Here is a 19869-nt window from a genome sequence, read left to right as displayed (position 1 = left end):
ATTTTATAATTTTTTGTCGGGTAAATATTTGCATTAGTTGCTTATTTTTCTCGGTAATGAACAAAATATACGTATTTTAAACTTTATCTTGACTTATTACCAAAGGTACCAACGGTACTTTTAGTAATATAATACTAAGTTTCCTTAATATAGTATGGACTTAATCCCGACTTGGAGTACGATATCCTGGCATCTGAAATGTTCAAACATAAAAATTTAAGGGTTACTTATATTAGAAAGCTATTTTAAAGCATTGTATCGCTAGAAATGACATATGTCAAAGAGACGTTCGACTTGGCAACAACGTCAAATTTCTTAGGTTGGTGCGACTCTCAACTAGCAACTAGAAATTCAGAGAAACAAGTGAATGGCTTGAAGCGTTACAGGAGTGCAGAGATTTCGGTGTTGAAATATACTTTAGAAAGTCGAGTATTTCTCTAACTTTTTAGTGAAATATGCCAGTTTTTCAGCCTTCTCTGCTTTAACGATGAAGTCATCCACTAGTAAAGCGGGGCGGTTTGTGCGGAAGAAGGAATTTACGAAGGGACAGAAGAGTTCTTCTCGAACGTTCAGTGAATATAGGTAAGTGCTCTAGTAAATAACTCATTGCAAATTTAAGAATGGAAATATGTTATTAGCTGAAAATAATTTTTTTATTTCATTTATAGTGTGCGTCCTGTCATGTGTTGGGAATGAGCAAATGAATCGGGTTTTGGCAACCCTAATTATTCCGTCTGTCGCCAATTCCACTTGGAAAAGGTAGGAGCGATCTGTGGGGTCAAAGGTTGAAGATGCAATCGAGTACGGAAGCTGTGGAGGTGGAGAAGCTTCTCACTTTGGCCTTAACACCGTAAGTTTCACCGCATCAGTTTAAAAAATGAGACTATAAGTAGTAGCGTTATTGGTCCCCCGAAACCCAATGTGAAAGTTAATTCTTTTTTTTTAAATGTGCCTTGTGGTTGCATTACGTTCTTTCATATCTCTTGGAAATATTCAGTCGGTGTGCTTTTTATTTCCATGTACATTGCATTCCAAGAACATTACCAGTAGTAGGTCCAATATATAAACTAAAATTTAGGAAATGCAGAGGCTTTAATTTTTTTGATGATTACTTTGTTCAAGTGTAATTTTAAATTAGTTTCATTTAATTTTTTATTGTCCTTCAATGTAATTTGTTATTGGTTCCTTTGGATGAAATCATTATCGATTAAGTGACTGTTGACTGGAATTTGGTGATGTGAGCTATATAAAGTGTTTGATATTTAGAACCAGAGAATTACCACAGATTTGCTGTTTTTAACATAGAAAATCAATAATTGCTGGATTGTGTTAATGTGGATTATAAGTTGATTAATTATGGTGATCTGTTATCAGGTCATAGGATTAGAAGTCTATCTAACATATATTTTTCAACTATAGTATCCATATTTTAAGTATTTATTCAGCAATTGAAGACAATCTAATTTCTCCTTGATTATTATTCCTTAGTCATTGTTTCTTAAAGAGGTAAAGTACTCAGCACAGCCCTTTTACTGGTGTGCTCAGTGTTGCAACTATTACTCTATGTCATAATTTTACATGCTACTTATTTATCTAAGACTTTCAATATTTTTCGTGGATCAAAAACTTTTTCTTGATTTCTTAAAGGGATTACCTGTCTCCTCTAACAGCTATTTGCATGTGCTTGCCAGAAGAGGAGTATTAGTTATAATTCAATCAGCTTTGTTTCCGTGGCCATACCCTTTCCACTTATGATGTTCATCCTTCTCTCACAACCTGTTTTTTTATGCAATGTGAAGAAATATTTTCTCTGTCGTTAATTTTTTAAAGTCAAGGCTGTACATACTAATTGCATACCCTTATTCATTTCAAATTCCTAATGTTGCATTGAGTGAATGCTAATGATCACATTGAACTTATCTTTCCAAAAGAATTGCATATAATCATATTTTACTAGTGGAAATAATATTGCAGGAAAATGTTCCTATCCATCGACATCATCTCCCTGTTGTTCTTGATGGTTCTGTCCTGATTGTGGTTGCTTTCCTACGTTTATCATAATTACAACCTACTTCACTATATCTGGTATGGTGTTGGGCACAATATGGTGGTCTTTAATATTAGTACAATTAAAAAGACATTGCAATATTTCCACTGAGTCTTATTATGACAACAACAATTGATAATGTTGTTTGTAGCAATGAAACGCGTTTTGTCATAATAAAACTCAGTGGAAATATTGCAATTTATAATTTTAGTAATACTTCATTATACATACTGATTAATGTTCTAGTTAGGCTAATGAGTTCCAAAGTGGCAAAATGTATTTGTGTCACATTAACCAATGATAGGGTATAAGTGTCTGACACATATACAATGTCCTCCCTAATGTTGAATCAAGAACATCATAAGTTAAGGGGTAGATTACCTCCAATGTTATCATACTATTTCTATTCCTTAGTTTTAATTCCACCCAGTCACAGAAATCTAAGTGCAGTGCATTGGCTAATTAATATGTGGCCCCTCATTCAGTATACATAATTTATTTCAGTGGCATGACTCCCAGTGAAGAGTCTCCTATGCAGTGCAATGATGGAGCTGAGGTAGATATCATTGCCTCTTATGATTATGGATGGCAGAAGAAAGGCAATGGGTAATCATACGACAGTAAATCTGGTAAATTCCATCATATTTTCTGGGAAATAAATTATGCATAAATTGTTCCTCTTTATTATGTTAACAGTTAAAATGTCTTTCTTTTTACATTCACAGGGCATGGGTCTGTCATTGATTACCACTCCAAAAAATTACTTGCGTATGATGTATGCAGGACTATCTGTGCAATGTGTAGAAGACACAGAAGGTGGGAATGTTACAAACCCTGTGGAGTGTTATTTCAACCTTAATGATTTCCCAAATGGCTACAGCTGGCATTAATATGGAGAAGCTGGTGGAAATACTCAGTATACTCGTATGTGGAACTGAGGGAATAAGATTAAGTACACATGGGAGAGAGGTATGGTAAGCCCCATGTTACCATCCAAAGGAGAATAGAGTTTCACAAGTCTATTGAGGCTATTAGTAAATATTTTGAGGAGTTGAGAAAACTTAAAGAGTATGATAAATAAATAAGATGATAAATAAAAAGAGAAAATTAAAAAGAGTAAGACTGATAAATTATCTTATGCCTTATGTGTAGCATGGTTTAAATGTACATAGTAGCAATGGTCATACTGTAAAGTCTATTAGAGATTTTTTAGCTTCTTTAAGATTCTCCCCACGTCCTCTGGCTTGTGGTAACAGGTGTCTCCTGAGTATTTTAACTAGTATCTTCAGGTTTGCTGCAAGGGTCTAAAGGTTTGCGTGACATAATATTGGGCAATTTTTCCATGTTTTCTTTTGGGTGATTATCTTGTATACTGGTTAATGCGTCAACGCCTTTGAGTGAGAATGACTCTTTAGAAACTCCCTCCTGAATTGTTAGTGGGATTTTGTCGATAGGGCTGATTAATTTCTTTGCACACCTTGATTGGCAAGAAAATTATGCTGTCCCTCCCAAGGGATTGTTGTTAAAAGGGTAGCAAGGATTTTATTATTATTTGCATCGGTGAAAGTTATTTTAAAGTACTGTTTAACTAATTGCCATCTAATTACTGAAAGACATTGTGTTCCACTCTATGTATATAAATATCTTTATATATAAAATTAACCTGAAAATGTCCACCAGCTTCTCCATATTATGTAGAAATAAGGTTAAGGCAAATCTGGTGGTCTCCATGTTCAATGCTATTGGCTCCTGAAGTTAAGCACAATCAAGATCAGCTAACATTGGTAACATATTCCCTTTCGTATTATATCTTTTGCTCTTACAATGACTTCGGGAACAACCTAAGTTGCTTCACAGGGACTGTAACTTGCCTCCTTACTGTAGCCTTCATTTTTTCTTCTATTCTGCTAGAGTGGGGCACATGGCATATGCAGTGTTGAATGCTAACAAAGAAATGTTTCTTTTTAAGACTAGCCTCTGCCCATTTATTCAAAATTTACTGTGAATGCCTGAAGTGTATTTTTTTAACACTGATTTGAAGGAAAAAATCCCACTACTACATTGGAAATATGAGGGAACATTATCACAAGCAAGTTAGAGTGATAAGACAGCAGAGAAATACCTCATATACAAACAAACAAAGTATATAGTAGCCAATTTAATGTCTCTTGGGAGCCCTGGCTCTCCTTTTTATGTTCTTAGCCAACACTCAGTGAAACTGAAATGTGTATTGCTACATATATGTAACATTGTAGAGTGCTTTTCTGAAAATATTTTGTAATTTTTGTTATGTATTAATAATAAATATGTATACCAGAAGTGTAGTAATATATCATTTTTTGTCTGATTTCTTCCTACAAACCCTAAGTTGGTAACTATGTGCATATATTTCCAGAATAGGGCCTTGAGATGAAAAGCAGAATATTGAAATTGTATCCAGTTTAACTAAAGGTAAGGGGTATTGCAGTAGGCATCAAGATGAATGGCAAGCTTCATTTAGAATAGTGTTATGGATATTTTAGTGGTTGAAGCACAATATTGTGATTTTTTAGCTTTTAGTATCTCTGTAATGATGTAAGCAGAAGTCCATTTGGTGTGAATTTCTTGTTCCTAAGGGATTGCTGTAAGGAAATGGCAAGATGCACTTCCTTTGAGACTCAATATGACTGTTATTGGAAGATTAATTTATATTTCGGTAACGTTCTATCTAAAGATTAGATTCGTTTGATTGCTTCGTGGTTAGTAGTCAGCTCTGCATTCATAGGTAATTTAAAATCGATGTCGACCAATGTTAATATATTCGGAGGGCTGGTTATACATTCATTTTTTCGATAGGTTTCCTCAAATTCGGTTAAGGCAACAAGATTTAGTAGGTTTTATGCATTGTGGGATGAATTCTGATTTCCAAAAGGGAGATGATTCAACAGAATTTTACCATAAACGAAATGTGTTGTTTGACTTAAGTGTAAACGCATGACTACACTCATAATATCTCGCCATGAATCCTGTCCTTTCGTTTAGGTAAGGTTCGGACTGCGTTGACTTAAATATGAAAAGTACTTGTCAATAACTACCTGTTAACGTTGTTCAATAGGTTTCACGCACGGCTCATACCTAAAAGATGGTTTGAGCCACTCGATTTCATCACAAATAGCAAGTTCATTAATGCGGATGGAGAATCGTACTTGTGAAAGTAAATACGCAGACACCTTTAGTATGCGTAAAATCGGTAATATCTTTCCTCCCTAAGCATGCCAAATAATATTTACGTACACATAAGAAATCTCTTCATTCGAAGTTTACAGAAACCCAAATAGTATCAGGAATCGCGAGTCTCATATTTCACTTCCCAATGTCCACCACGAAGTAATTTTTGTACTTGGAATTTACTGCGACAATATGGAAAGTCAGTACACTAAACTCTTACGCAATCAATTATATCCAGTTATTCCTTTTCCAATTATTCCTTGTATGCGATCATGTTTGTTTACGCTAATTCTAAAGCAGCGTTGCCAAGCCGAATCTTCCGGCATCCGGTCGTCTGCAGGAAATGCCTTTTCGACGAAAAGTTTTTCTTTTATATTTTAATTATACTACCGGTGACCTATAATTTTAATGCAACCAAAAATTCATAAATGAAGTTTACTACACTCAGTTAGTTTTTCGTCGATTTCTATGAACGGGAAATAATTTTTTTTAAATAAATACTGTCGCCAAAGCGCATGGCTCCTATCTATGCCATGTAAATCAGCTTCTCTTTGCTCACAAATATCTCTGAATTTAGCCCGGTAAGGGGTGTATATTATGATATCACTGGAAAGATCAAGACTTTTTCTTTACAATGAGATAAAAATCATAGTCATAAATAGTCATTCTTCTCATGAACAACACACAAATAAAGCAATGAAAAGCGGAGTTTCGTCCACTAATATGTATCCGGATATGCAGATTCTAGTCAAAAACGTAATTGTCTTTATTGTTGTAAATGACCGTAAGATTAATTCATACCGGCATTGACAAAAACAAATATTTTTATTGAATACAAAACTAGCAGCACTAATAGTTATTGTTACACTTTCTGGTACGTAGTAAAGAACTAAGTCAATCTCTGCAACCCAGACTAAATATTATATTTTAGTCACAAAATTTCACATATTCCATTGATGAATAGAAAACATACAAGCACAAAAACACTCGTCAAGAACCTCGCCGGATTATCTGAACCGGAATACATATTTTTTAAAATTACTACTTATACACAGTTCAAACCTAATAATTGGAATATGTGGATCAGCACTATTAAAAATTTAAGGTAATAGTATTAAAGGAACCATTATGTGTAGAAAAACTTACCTCACGTAGGCGGGAAGACGTTGTTTGGTGTCACTTGTCCCTTCGGCATATTTGAAGCCATTTCGCTCTTCTCTCAATATTTTGAGGGAAAATAAAATTTTTAAACACGTCTTTGGTGCTAATGTAGCAATTAGGAGCCGAACTACAACTTATTGTGCCGCATTTCTACTACAAATAACGGAAAATCTTGCCGAGCAACTGCCGGCCACATTCACTTTCATTACGTAAACAACGAGTGCAGAGAACAAAGATGGTAGGATGCGACGACTCAACTTTGTAATGTATTATCAACAATCCAGAGGACTCTGGTTGCTTTCTGAGGTTATCCCTCTCTCCAATCTCTAAAACTCCCCCGTCATAGCGTCAAATCCTCACCAGGCCTCTGAACTTTTTTGTTATAGCGCCAGGCGTCTCTGTACCGCGAACGAAGCGCTCCTAGCGGTCAAAGTAGACCCAAGATCAGTTTCCTTCTGAGTGCCGCGGCGACGTGGTGTTGAGCCTAGCGACGCTATCGATGGTCGATTTCTTCCTGAGCGGACGCTTGCAGGAACATTGTTATCCCGGAGAATAATAATTCTCTGTTTTGTGTGCTTTGTGATATATTGTCTCATAATTAAACATTCATATTGATGCCGGACATTCTATTACACGAGGTTAGTTTTTGTTTGTAAGAAAGTTAGTGGTTACGCTAATTGTTAACATGTTTTTGTTGGCCTTTAACGAAAGACTTCCGTTTATTTACTTATTTGCTATATAGGTTTTGAGTTGGTGCTGGATCCACTGATGCCTGTCATAATTTGAGGAAATTAAACGTTATCTTGTATTCTAATGCCGTAGTACGGAATTAGTATTGGTGTATATAATCCATATTTTTACGGTGAGTAATGAGCATTTGCTATTGTGTCTTTGTGATGATAGGTCTCTTAAATATGCACAATTTCACATTAGAACCTCATAGTAACATCATGCGTATAGTTTCTCTTGTCCTAAATTTAATTTATTGGTGTGAATAGCTAGTCTACATGTTTGAGTATGCTGTATACATTTCTGTGTTGTCCTCTTGCTATTTTGATTATGTTTTCTAAACGTTCGCTGGTATTTAAATCATGCTACCAACCATGAATAGTTTGTGTTTTTACTCCCGATGAATGATAGGTTTGTTTTTAGTACCTCTTGTGACGATTCTAGTTTATCATTCTTCTCAGTCAGCGTCATGGAAATATTTTCACTCTCACAATGTAATCGTTTAAAATTTCATTACCTACTTTTAAGTATTAGCTATGTATATAATATTTGGGAAAATAAGCGAAAATAAATTATCGTAAGTGTAAGGACAGGAAACCTCAAACGGTTGCAACGACATTTGAATATCAACGTATCAATTCACTTGCAATTTAAAAATTGACTTCTGTTTGTTATTTAGAGGATTGTGAATGCCAAAGATCTGTTCTGGAATGTGATGTCAAATAAGAATTAAATAATTTCGACCCTGTTTCGAACGTTTATATATTATAGCTCTTAAAATTTGTTTTTTTACTTGAGAAATTTATGAGTGACGCTGTGGTTTAGTATGGCGTAATACGAAAGTCCACTTATCAACAATGAAAGTATATCCGGCCAATTGTATCAACATTATTTCGTTGGAGGGCATCCTGGTTCGATGTCTCGGTTGATAATTTACGCTGAATCGGTATCAAATAAGATGACATAATGGTTGACGTGATCGATATAAGCATAAGTTCGTTTATCGTAAACAATTCAGTGTGGTGGTCGACTCATCCTATGCTTCGTCCATTAGGTGCAATGCTGGTAATTTAAATGAGTGCTCATGAACGCACTTTGTAATTGCTATCATGAATTATGTATCTCTTGCCGTTTTTTCGTACTGGTTCATTTAGTGCTGGGCATTGGTGAAGCTCATGGCAATTTCTTGGCGTTGCCTAATTGTTTTGCTTGTGAGTTAGCATTTCTATTGCGGATAGACGATTTCATTAATTGCTTATTTACATTTTTTCTCAATGCTTTATTAGTGCTGAGTATTGGGAGAATCTCTTGACTTTTCCTTTCAGAATCCCTAATTTATTTGTGCTAAAGATCATTTTTTTTAAATGCTGATGAATGATATCTTTGACTGCCATTTTAAAGTGCGTAGTTTCATTCCTTTATAATGCTTCCTTCAGTGCAAATTAGTGGGGAATGCTGAACGTGTATGCACTGAAGCTGCATGATTACTTAGTGCTCTTGAAAATCCTATTGGAGTGTTGATAAATGCTCTCTTTCATTGCCATCATGAAGCACCTATTTCAATTTTTTCTTGAAGCTAATTTTAGCACTGAGTTTTGGGGGATTATCATGATATATCCTTTGAAGATTCTTTATTGTGTTGTTCTTCTGAATTTCCTTTTTGAGTGTTGATAAAGTTGTAATTTGCATTTGTTCAGAAAGTTTTTAGTGGTGACCATTGAGGAATGTTCATATTTTTTAAATTGCCTAATGGTTTTGTGCTTGTGAAAATACTTTTCAATTGTCATATATACTATAGTCGCTCCCTTTTATGGTCACCATGAAGAGCTTATTCCCATTTGTTGATAATTTATTTTGTAAGTTCTCACCATTGAGTGATGCTCATGGAATTTCCTTTGAAGCCCCCTGATTAATTTTTACTTATGAACATTTTTTTCGAGTGTAGTCGGGCCCTTTTTTATATGCCATTTGCCTATATACATCTGTTTATAATGCTTCTTCTAGTGCTTAGTATTGGTGAATGCTCATCACATTCTGTTAAAGCTGTCTGCTCAATTTGTGCCTGTGAGCTTGCTTTAGCCATGCTGATTTCTCTGTCTCTTGAATGGCAATCAAATACTTCCTATTTCCGATTAATGATAATGCTAAGTTCCAAAAACTGTGCTGTTCTAAAGACATTTCATTTTAGGCCATCGTATTGTTTTGTGCTTCTCGCCATGTTTTTCTAGTGCTGATAGATGCTCTCTTTTATTGAAATCATGTACTATTTATTTCCATTAGTTCATAATACTTCTTTCAACGTTGAGTTTTGGGGGATTATCGTGACAATCCCTTTGAAGCTCCCTGATTATTTTGTGCTTGTGATTATCCTTATGACTTCGATGTACTCTCTCTATTTGCCTTAATTAAGTGATTATATTCATTTGTTCTAATTGCTACTTTTAGTGCTGTCGTTGGGGGATTTTCATGGCGTATGTTTTGTCTTAAATTTTTTAAAATATCTGTCTCACTCAGTTTCCCTATGTCTCACTTTATTTAGTAATATGGCTTCTCCGACAACAAGCAAATCATCATTACAAAAAATAAACAAGCGACAACCAATGCCCTGCACACACATTTTAAATTTAGCTTCTAACACTTCCCCTTGACAAGCAATGGTTTATCATCAGTCCAAACACTTTTTTCTCTTTTTAAACATACAATATTACACTTAACATTTTTTGATTATGACAATCCTAAGGTTTTGTTTAATTCCAATGTCTTTGGTCCTGAGAGAGATTAAGTTGACATTTCTGCTATATTTCCACTTGATATCACATATTTTAAATCAATGACACCATCATTTACCTTCTATCTAATTGCACGAAACCTAACGTCTTTATGTTTAGTTTGCTAAGATAAAATTTTGTTTTTGGACACACATTGTGCCTTGGTTGTCAACCAAAATATTGATTGGTAATGTCACAAATTTTTCTTGATTAAGTTCCAAATAAAAACTGTTTAAACCACAACACCTCCTTAACTGCTTCATATAGTGCTCTATACTCAGCGTCAACTGTGGAACTTGCCATCACTCACTGCTTTTTGCTTTGCCCAACAATTGGTTTACCTGCGAGAAGAATCACAAAGCCACTTAGGCTTCTTCTGTCTCTTGGATCGTTCGCCCAGTCAGCATCCGAATAAACCACAACAGGCTCCTGTTTTCTGAAATATATGGAAGTTAAATTTGCTGTTCCAACAAGATATCTAAGTACATGTTTTACATCCGTCCAATAACTTTTCAAAGGAGAAATACATTTTTGACCTAATTTACATACTGTCAATGCTAGGTCTGGTCTGGTACAATTTGATAGGTATAGTAGGCTCCCAATTGCTCTCTGATATAAATGCTTATCAAAAGCCTCATCATTTTGTATACTTTTTAGCTCACCTCCCACTAGCAATGGAGCAGAACAGCTCTTGGAATTGTCCATTGGAAACCCTTTCAAAATTTTCTTCATATAATTCATTTGACCGATTTGGACAACATTTTTCCTTTCCTTGGAAATACTCATTGATAAAATATCATTGGGATAACCTAAATCCTTAAAATGTAGCAACTTACCCAATGATTTCTTGAACCCTTTAATCTTATTTTCTTCCCCAATTACCAATAAATCCTCTACATGCATACCAATTATGAGGTTTTCAGATGAATAGCACATGGTTCAGTCATACATTCTTTCAATGACATGCCCTTTAACAATCCATCGACATATGTATTCCATTCCCATTCTGACTGATGTAGTTCATATAAGCTTTTTTTCAATTTGTACACAAACTGTTTTGAACACTTCCCCCATCCAGGAATCCCTCAGTCTGTTCGACATAAACTTCATCGCAGATGGGGTTTTTAAGGTAAGCACTATTGACGTCTGGATGATTTATATGCCATTTGTTTTTCACAGCTAATGCAATTAGTATCCTTACTGATTTCTTCTTTAAAACAGGACTAGTTATCTCATCAAAATCCACACCAGGTATCTGAGAAAAAACTTGGGCAACATTTCTGGCTTTAAATTTTACTACTTTACCATTTCCTTCGTATTTTAGCTGAATCTCTGAAGCAGGGCTAAGGTATGCCAAAATTGGTTTTAATGTTTCTATGAAGAAGTGAGATAGTCCTAGTGGGTTAACCAAGCCTCGAATAGCTATAGGTCTAATAAAATGCCCCATTGTTAGGTCAGGTACTTAAGTGAAGTACCTAGGTTTTATTTTTGCTTCCATGAAGGAGATATTTGCCTAGAATGTTATGTTAGCCTCCATCATTAACACGTTGGAGACTGGGTATTTAATTCCAATCTCATCGGGTAGGACCGGGCATTTAAAGGAGCTTTAACCTAAATGACACTTACATGAAAACCCTCATAAAAATTTTTACTTTTCAACGTACGTTAATAAAATTTGAAGCGTTTTTCTTGCCAGAGGTGTTAGTATTTACTATAAGTTTTTGTATGATATTTGGTGAAACATGCTCCTTTTGTGCAGGGGAACCTTGCAGAATCCACAGATATACCGAGTTTCCTTCCTAAGTTTATTAGCAGAACAAACTCGACATATACGCGATGGATATTTCTTCTCTCCGTGCCCCACTATCTTCTCTAGATTGTGTTTCACCATTCCCTCTGCTAGCCTTGCCGGGCTATCCATGATGCGCTCGCTGAGTTGGCCTTTCTATCTCGCCCTCTGTGTCATCATCGCGGGAAGACGCACTTCTTCCCTCCTCACATTTAGCCCAGCCCTAGGCTACTTCCAAAACAACTTTTTTGAAGGTCAAACGGGTAGAAGTGCTCAATGTTTTGTAAACCACAAAATAATTAAATAGGGCACAGTTGATCAACCACAACACCATTATTTGTCCAATTCATAGTTTTTCTTAGTACTGAAAAGTAAGCCAAGTTCATATAAGCTTTATCAACTCCTCCCATGCGCTTATTGTACTTCAAAATAAAAATCTGTTTTTTCTGTATCTGTCCCGTCCATCTGTTTTGCTTTCCTTCGCCCATACTCGAGTTTTGGAGTGTGGAAATCATCCTCACCACCCTCTTGTCCTTCCACGCAAGCAGCAAAACTTCCCCCGTGTACAGAATGTGTAGTCACCTTTCTTCATACTTTTTATTTCATGCCTAAATTCAGCGGGAAGTTTCTGTTGGCACGGATGGTTCCACAAACTCGAGTTCTTTTCGCTAGAAGATTTTCAGCTATTTGTACGCTATTGTAATAATTATCTTGGAACACATGATGCCAATGGTGTAAATACAGATCTAAAAGGGTCAAAATGGTTTCCTCTTATTTTTTCCTTCAGCTGTGTATATTTCTATGCTGCAAATATAACCACCTTCACTCCCTCACACCATTCTCACCAGTACATAATCACTTCACCAATTTCCCTGGATTGTATGTTCTAAATCTCAATCTTCCCATCCAAGGTATTACTCATTTGTCCAGGGAGAGATCACATTTAGGCATACAGACAGTTTTAAAAATTTCTAAGAAATATGATAGTATTGGTCTAATTTTATGTAGCCTATTGGATGATTTTGAATTTGATTTGTTTTCACTGAAATGCCTAGAATTCCAAATTTGTTCAATTCTGTTCCTGCTGAGAAAAATTCTAAAAATGGGTGTATTGATAAATTCATCAGTGCTCCAATATTCCTTGAATTGAATATTTCCTGACTTTTCCCACCAAAATTATAATTGCTGAGAAAATTTTCACCTCTCTCACCATTACATTTTTCCACTTCCCAGTTTTCTGCGAAGACTTGTATCTGCCTTTGTTCTGTATTCGATACAAATTGGTCTCTTTACACATCATTTCAAGAAGATCATCCCAAAAAAACATTTTTGCCACTTCTAAAACACATTCACAATTATCAGGATTATTATTGATGATTCCTGCCACTCCCTGAAAATCTACCAAACTTCTTGGAAGGTCAATTTTATTCTATGTCACGGAGGTGTGTTTCACTAAGCTACCATTGCTATCACTTGCATCCCAGTCACTATCATCAGTGTAAGCTAACTGTGCAGCTTTTATTTTAGGTCGTCTTCTACCAATATCAAAACCAATTTCACTATCTGAGCTCTCACACTCGTCTACACTATCATCTGGCATGTCTGATTATGCATCAACACAAAGTTCTTCGTATGTATCCTTCTCCATCATTCCGCAAGCACCACCACTAGTTAACGCCATTACTATAGACGGGGTCTTATTGTTTTTGGAGTAATTTTTCAGTTGGTAAGGTACACAGGAATTATTGCTGGAAATTAATGAAATATACGTAGGCTACATATGCATGCACTTTCATAGGGTAAACGTACACCAATTTTCATCCAAGGAATTGATTCCTCACTAAACTACGTGACTTCAGATCTCTAACGAAGAGAGTAAACGACACAAGAACGTCCCAAAGGAGACTAATATGCATTACTAGCAAAGGGAAACATTAGAGACTAACAAAGATAAGCGTTGTGGCCATCTGGTCCTTTTCTATCAAGGACCAAAAGATAGGGTCCCACTGAAATGACCCTCATTGTCCTTGCCCCTCAAGACTCGTTGATGTGTTTACATGGAGTGCTGAAGATAGGATATCTTGTGAGAATCCAGACCATGGCGCGTGAGAAGGAAAGCTGAATTCACTCTCAGGTGAAATATGCATTTTTCACTTGGCTCCATACATTATATTGTATGGCACAAATTAGGCGATGAGAGAATTACCGACAATAGATTTTGATAGAGCCATATGAAAGGATCTAAGAAATCCAACCATTATTATTCCTGATAATCTAAAATACAATAATTCGTAATTTCAGAATATTGTAGAATTTAGAGAATTGCTGTTATAGAAAAATGAATGTTTATTCAAGTTTTTTTCACACGTTACGGCTAAGTGACATTTTGTTCCTATACATTAGTAATCTCTAAAAGTGGATTACGTTCATTGAAATAATATTGATAAATTTATAATTTGAATGGTATAAGCCTAATCTATATCAATAAAAACACATTCTGAAATTCAACTGAAGCAAATGCTATTATAAGTAACTAATGTTAAAAGAAGCAGAATAAGTTTTATTATCATATGTGAAGACACGGAAATCTCCGTGGCCGGTCTTCAGCCTTCAGCGCGCAAAACATGGAGATCTCAGTGACCGGTCCGCAACATGTTAAGAGTTTTGGCTTAATTTTGCATTCTAGGGTTAGGTCTCTGAAATGGGTTTTAATATTTACATGGAGGACTAAGGTATGCATGGTAGATTTTCCATGCGTTGGGTAACAATAAGTATGACTTTTTCATGTGAAATATATACGTTAATTAGAGTATTTGTTTACATGAAGGGCTGAGATATGCCTGACAGTTATCTCTGCCTCGATTATGATGATTTTTGACCACAGCTTGCATTCTAACATTAGGTACTTCTGTCAATTTGGTATTTATATTCATATGATATACTGAGGTATGCCTGAACGTTACCCCTGCCAACAATATGATGCTTTCTGTTTTAATATTGCATCGTGTAATGTAAAAATGTTAATTATGTTTTCATGCTTATGAGCATGACTGTGTAATGTCTAAAGGTTATCCCTTCTTGCAATATCATTTGATTTTTACTACATTTGGCATTTTTAGTATAGGTATATCAAGTAGTACAAGGTTTCATCATAGGTGTCAGGTAGTTTTTCATGTTCACATGGATTACTGATGTAGACCTGTGGGCTATCTCTGCTTCCAATGTTATGAATGTTGACTTCGTTCTACATTCTAATATTATGTACTGACTTATGCTTGCTTTTTAGTTAAACATAACGACTTGTAATTTTGAAATTAATTATATACCTACACCCAGAACCTGACATTACCTTCGAAATGGACAATGCTTGTCGTCAAGTGAAAATTTAGCAGTGACTGTTTATAAATAAAAATGTATTGATTTGTATAAACTAGATATCTTCTCAGAAAGAGAGACTTATGGAGCCAAGAGCCACAGTTAGTCATGTGCTTCACTCTTCTGGAGTATGGTGGTTATAGTTCCTTCTCTGCTCACTAGGTAGAATCTTTGCCACAGTAGTTTAAATGTTATTTTCTTTAAGTCACCATAATGATTCCCAAGTTCCTACTTTGTGGTAGTACCGTGTGCAGAGTAAACCAGAGTAAATTATTAATGGGAGGACTGGGTGATTACCACTGACGAAAAGAATCCCAGATAAAATAGCCTTATGATTCTAGAAAAGGATAGTTTCACTGTGAATGGTAGGATATCATACTCCTGCAACAGGAATCATATACTGCTTGCTGAGTGGAATATTTCAGAATCCTTTCTACAGTTTCCAAAACAATTCACTTGTCTAAAAGACTTGCTAGCCCCAGTATTGGCTCAGAAGGAACTTCAGAATAATTACAGCATGGTTTATTTTGTTGTAGTCTCTACAATTGATTATTTTATTGTCACCTTTTGAAATGACAAGTGACATTTTTTTAATTCTGTACTCTTTCAAATCTGTAATAAATATCCACGTAATACAGCAAAAGAAAAGTGTATTTGCTCACCTTTATCTCACAAGAATGATAGAAACTCAAAACTTCATAGATCCCACATATTATGGTTTGATTTCCCTTTAAGTAGCTTAATTTTAAGTGCTAGATTGTATGTCCATTCTATGACTCCCTCATTTTATTCAATCCAGATCTTTATTTCTTGAATAGTTGATAGTGTGTGCTCCTTTTCCTCACCCATTACCCCTTTTCTCTTTTGTGCTTACACCATTTATTAATTCCTATTCCTGAGCTTATTTCTAATTCTGGTTACCTAACTTGATACAGGTTATGCTTTATGGTATATTTTTGTTTGTTACATTAGATTAGCATTTAACTCACAATTTACTTCTAAACGAGCATATATTAAAAGGGGCGGACCATCTTGAATCTTTGAAGCAGGTTTTTGCTTTCTATAAAAATGATTTGGTTGTCAACCAAAGTGCTTTAAGAAGTTAGATCACCATAACTTTCTTTTGTGGTTAAAATATTAATTTTTTTCTAGGGCTCCCAGCTGGTGGAAGGAAGATTAGGGAACCATCTAAGTGGTGACTGTATTCTTTCCTCAGCCTCACTGACATTCGTTGAATCTGAGAGTGGAATTCAACATTCAATCTTCAGCATGTCATGCAGGGGAATGAAGGAATATGATGAATGAAGACTTGGAAAAACGTGGAACTGTTCTTGCTGATAAGTTAACATCTTGCTCAATTCCTGGCGATGGACAAACAAGCATCCATCATCAGTGGAGGCAGAGACACAAGGTCTGTTGGGAGGGGTAGAAGTGGTTGTGACGCACCAATTATCCCTAATGTCCTTAGGATGATTAGAATAAGTAAAAAGAGGTGTTGCACAGAGGCAGTCATGGGGGACACAGATGAGTTTAGCAATTGCGAGGCTAAAAATCCTCTTAGTGGTCAACGATCAAACACAAATTCATATAATTGCTACCATTGTAACGGTGGATACAGCAGCAAAAGGGAGCTCATCAAACACCTTGAAACTCATTTTGGTGCCAGCAATTTGGACATTGATGCTGAGTCATCCAATGTGCTAGATATAAAAGATGCAGATAGTAAAAGACAAGGGCTGAGTCGAAAAGGAAATGGGCCTATAAAGGAAATATCCGGAGGGACTCAGGAGAAAGGAAAGGGTAGAAAAGGGAGAAAATTTGCTGTAGGAGCTGACCCATGTGTAGAAAGTGTTTCCTCAAATTCCTCCCCTTGTGAGAGAGACATCAAAAAGGGAAAGTGTTCAAGCGCAAGAGGGAGGTATTCCTGTAGTGTGTGCTATAAGTGTTTCACTACATCTTCTACTCTCAACAATCACATGCGTGTTCACACAGGGGAGAAGAATTATTCCTGTAGTGTCTGCAATAAGTCATTCTCTCTGAGGGGCACCCTCACCAAACACATGCGTACACACACAGGAGAGAAACCTTATACATGCAGCATTTGCACCAAGCCTTTCTATCAGAGTTCTGACCTCACCAAACACATGCGTACCCACACAGGAGAGAGGTCTTATTTATGTAAAATATGCTGTAAATCATTCAGTCGCAGTGATACCCTTACCGAGCACATCCGTATTCACACTGGAGATAAGCCTTATTTCTGTAGTGTATGCAATAGGTCTTTCTCTCACAGGAGCAACCTCAAAGAGCATATGGCTACACACACTGGGGATAAGCCTTATTCCTGTAGTGTGTGCTATAAGTGTTTCACTAAATCTTCTACTCTCAACGATCACATGAGTGTACACACAGGGGAGAAGAATTATTACTGTAGTGTCTGCAATATGTCATTCTCTCAGAGGAGCAACCTCACCAAACACAAGCGTACACACACAGGAGAGAAACCTTATACATGCAGGATCTGCCATAAGTCTTTCTATCAGAGTTCTGACCTCACCAGACACATGTGTACCCACACAGGAGAGAGGTCTTATTCATGTAAAATATGCTGTAAATCATTCAGTCGCAGTGATGCCCTTACCAAGCACATGCATATACACACGGGGGATAAGCCATATTCCTGTAGTGTCTGCAATAAGTCTTTCTCTCATAGGAGCAACCTCAACAAGCACATGGGTACACACAAGAGAGAGGCCTGATTCATGTAAAAATGCTGTAAATCGTTCAGTCGTAGTGATCACCTTACCGAGCATATGCGTGTACACCCAGGAGTGTCTACAGTGTCTGCAGGAAATCCTTCACTCAGGGAAGCACCTTCTACAACCATATGTTTACGCACGCAGGAGAAAAAACTTTTTCATGTAGAATACACTGTAAATCATTCAGTCATAATTATAACCTTACCAAGCACATGCGTATATATATATATATATACACACACACACGGAAGAAACACTATTTCTGCAGTGTCTGTAGGAAGTCCTTCACGCATACTAGTGCCCTTTAAAGCCATATGCATATGCACACAGGAGACTGACATTATTCATGTAACAGTTCCTGCAAATCTTTCTATCACAGTAGCCAGCTAACCACACACAAACATACGCACACAGGAGACAAACCTTATGCATGTAGCATTTGCTTGAAATCCTATATTAGAATCTCCATGCACCGTACATAAGCTCACGCGCACAGGAGTTAGACCTTATTCAGGTAATGTCTGCAGCAAGTCTTTTGCTCACAAGTCCACCCTCGACCATCACCCATTTAGGAGGGAGACCCTATTCTTGCAGGGAATGTGGGAAAAGTTTCTCTGGGAAGAGCGACTTCATGAGGCAATTCCGTCCCCACATCCAAGAGGCATTATTGTTCTAGTTGACGGTATGAAGGGTTTACTCAAATTGGTTACTGAAATGCACCTGGCATGCATACTCGCTGGAATGATACACCATTGAGATATTGCATTTGTTGACATTTTTCCTTAAGCAAATCTGTGTTCAGGAGATGCGTAATTCTTTATCGTTTACACAAGCAGTGTTTAATAATGATGAGCAAATATCCAATAGGGATGGTGAGGCGTAGTAGTGAATGCATGAACAAGTCATGGATTTTTTTATTTGTATTTTGAAGGAGCTGGGTAGCAAAAAAGTGCAAGGCACTTAGCTCACTCTGCATAAAGACTATGCCACTTACTTTTACTCAAATTTGTCTGCTAAGGTCTAATCTCCTTTGTTATGTTCCTCTTATTCCTTAGTATGTCTCAGTGTGAATTAATAATGTATTCAATGATGTTTTTTGGGTTGAAATCGTACAAATTGTGACAATAGCCCAAAAATATTGTTACACTTGTATCACGATTGTTCTTATTTTACCGTAGACAAATCTATATATAGGCGCATAATTCATTGTCGTTTACACAAGTATTGTTAAAAATGATGAGGAAATGCCCTGTAGGGAATGGTAATGATGATAATTTTTCTATGGTAAAATATTGTCTTTTTATATTGTAAAATATTGCCATACAACTGTCACAATTCTTTCTTACTGAAAATTTTTCCTTTCGCATATCGTAGTTATTTTATTGTAATCAATCCTTTGTTAGTCTATTATTTGATTTTTCTGGACTGTATCTCAAGAATACATTTCTCTTTATAGATCAACTAGATGGTAAAGTAGGGTGGACATGGAAAGTGTCTAACCTAAGGTATCTGACTTAGGGGTCTGTGTTATGGTTGCTGCTACCATGTGCTTCCCATTAGCCTTGTGATTGTTGTGTTTTAGGGTAACCTGTTTCTTACTGTAATTATGCACCTATATGTGTTAAACAAATGACAATAAACTGCATCTGTATACAAAACATTGCCGGCCAGTATTTGTAATTAACAGTGAATCCACTAAGAAATGTAGGGAATTTTATTTCCATTAGAATTACCAACAATTCCATGGTATCTATGTCTCATTGGTCCCTGTGGTATTTAAAAATTTGTTACTACAAATTTTTGCTTATGTATGGCTAGGACTATATCCAGAGATAATATTTTCTAGAGTATAATACTTTCAATATAATACGGCATTTATATACACTCAATTGCAAATTATTAAAAGGCCCAGTTTCCATAAGTCATGATGGTATGGCTGCTGCATTGGGTTTTTACAGATTTTTAGGAATGGACTTTAGAAAAGTCTTTTAATAACCACTGTAAGTATATGAAATAAAGAATTTTAGGATATCC

At 36.0% G+C, this 19869-nt stretch overlaps 1 protein-coding gene and 2 long non-coding RNA genes across 3 annotated transcripts; all 3 read left to right on the top strand.

Annotated features, from left to right (window-relative positions):
* The first annotated feature begins 130 nt into the window (after positions 1–130).
* On the top strand, positions 131–2900 carry LOC124172878. Its single transcript, XR_006868310.1, has 4 exons — positions 131–582; positions 669–850; positions 2552–2676; positions 2773–2900. It is a non-coding gene; the product is annotated as an uncharacterized LOC124172878 (long non-coding RNA).
* Positions 2901–6909: 4009 nt separating this feature from the next.
* On the top strand, positions 6910–16309 carry LOC124172798. Its single transcript, XR_006868275.1, has 3 exons — positions 6910–7053; positions 7158–7277; positions 16229–16309. It is a non-coding gene; the product is annotated as an uncharacterized LOC124172798 (long non-coding RNA).
* A 52-nt stretch (positions 16310–16361) lies between these two features.
* On the top strand, positions 16362–19495 carry LOC124172842 (zinc finger protein 883-like). Its single transcript, XM_046552337.1, has one exon. The coding sequence runs from the start codon at positions 16444–16446 to the stop codon at positions 17833–17835; it is 1392 nt and encodes a 463-aa protein (XP_046408293.1). The 5' UTR covers positions 16362–16443; the 3' UTR covers positions 17836–19495.
* Positions 19496–19869: the final 374 nt, after the last annotated feature.

This window comes from Ischnura elegans (genome assembly GCF_921293095.1).
Source record: "Ischnura elegans chromosome 13 unlocalized genomic scaffold, ioIscEleg1.1 SUPER_13_unloc_3, whole genome shotgun sequence".
NCBI classification, from domain to species: domain Eukaryota; kingdom Metazoa; phylum Arthropoda; class Insecta; order Odonata; family Coenagrionidae; genus Ischnura; species Ischnura elegans.
The sequence above is the reverse complement of the archived record's forward strand: the minus strand, read 5'-3'. Positions and strand labels throughout refer to the sequence as shown.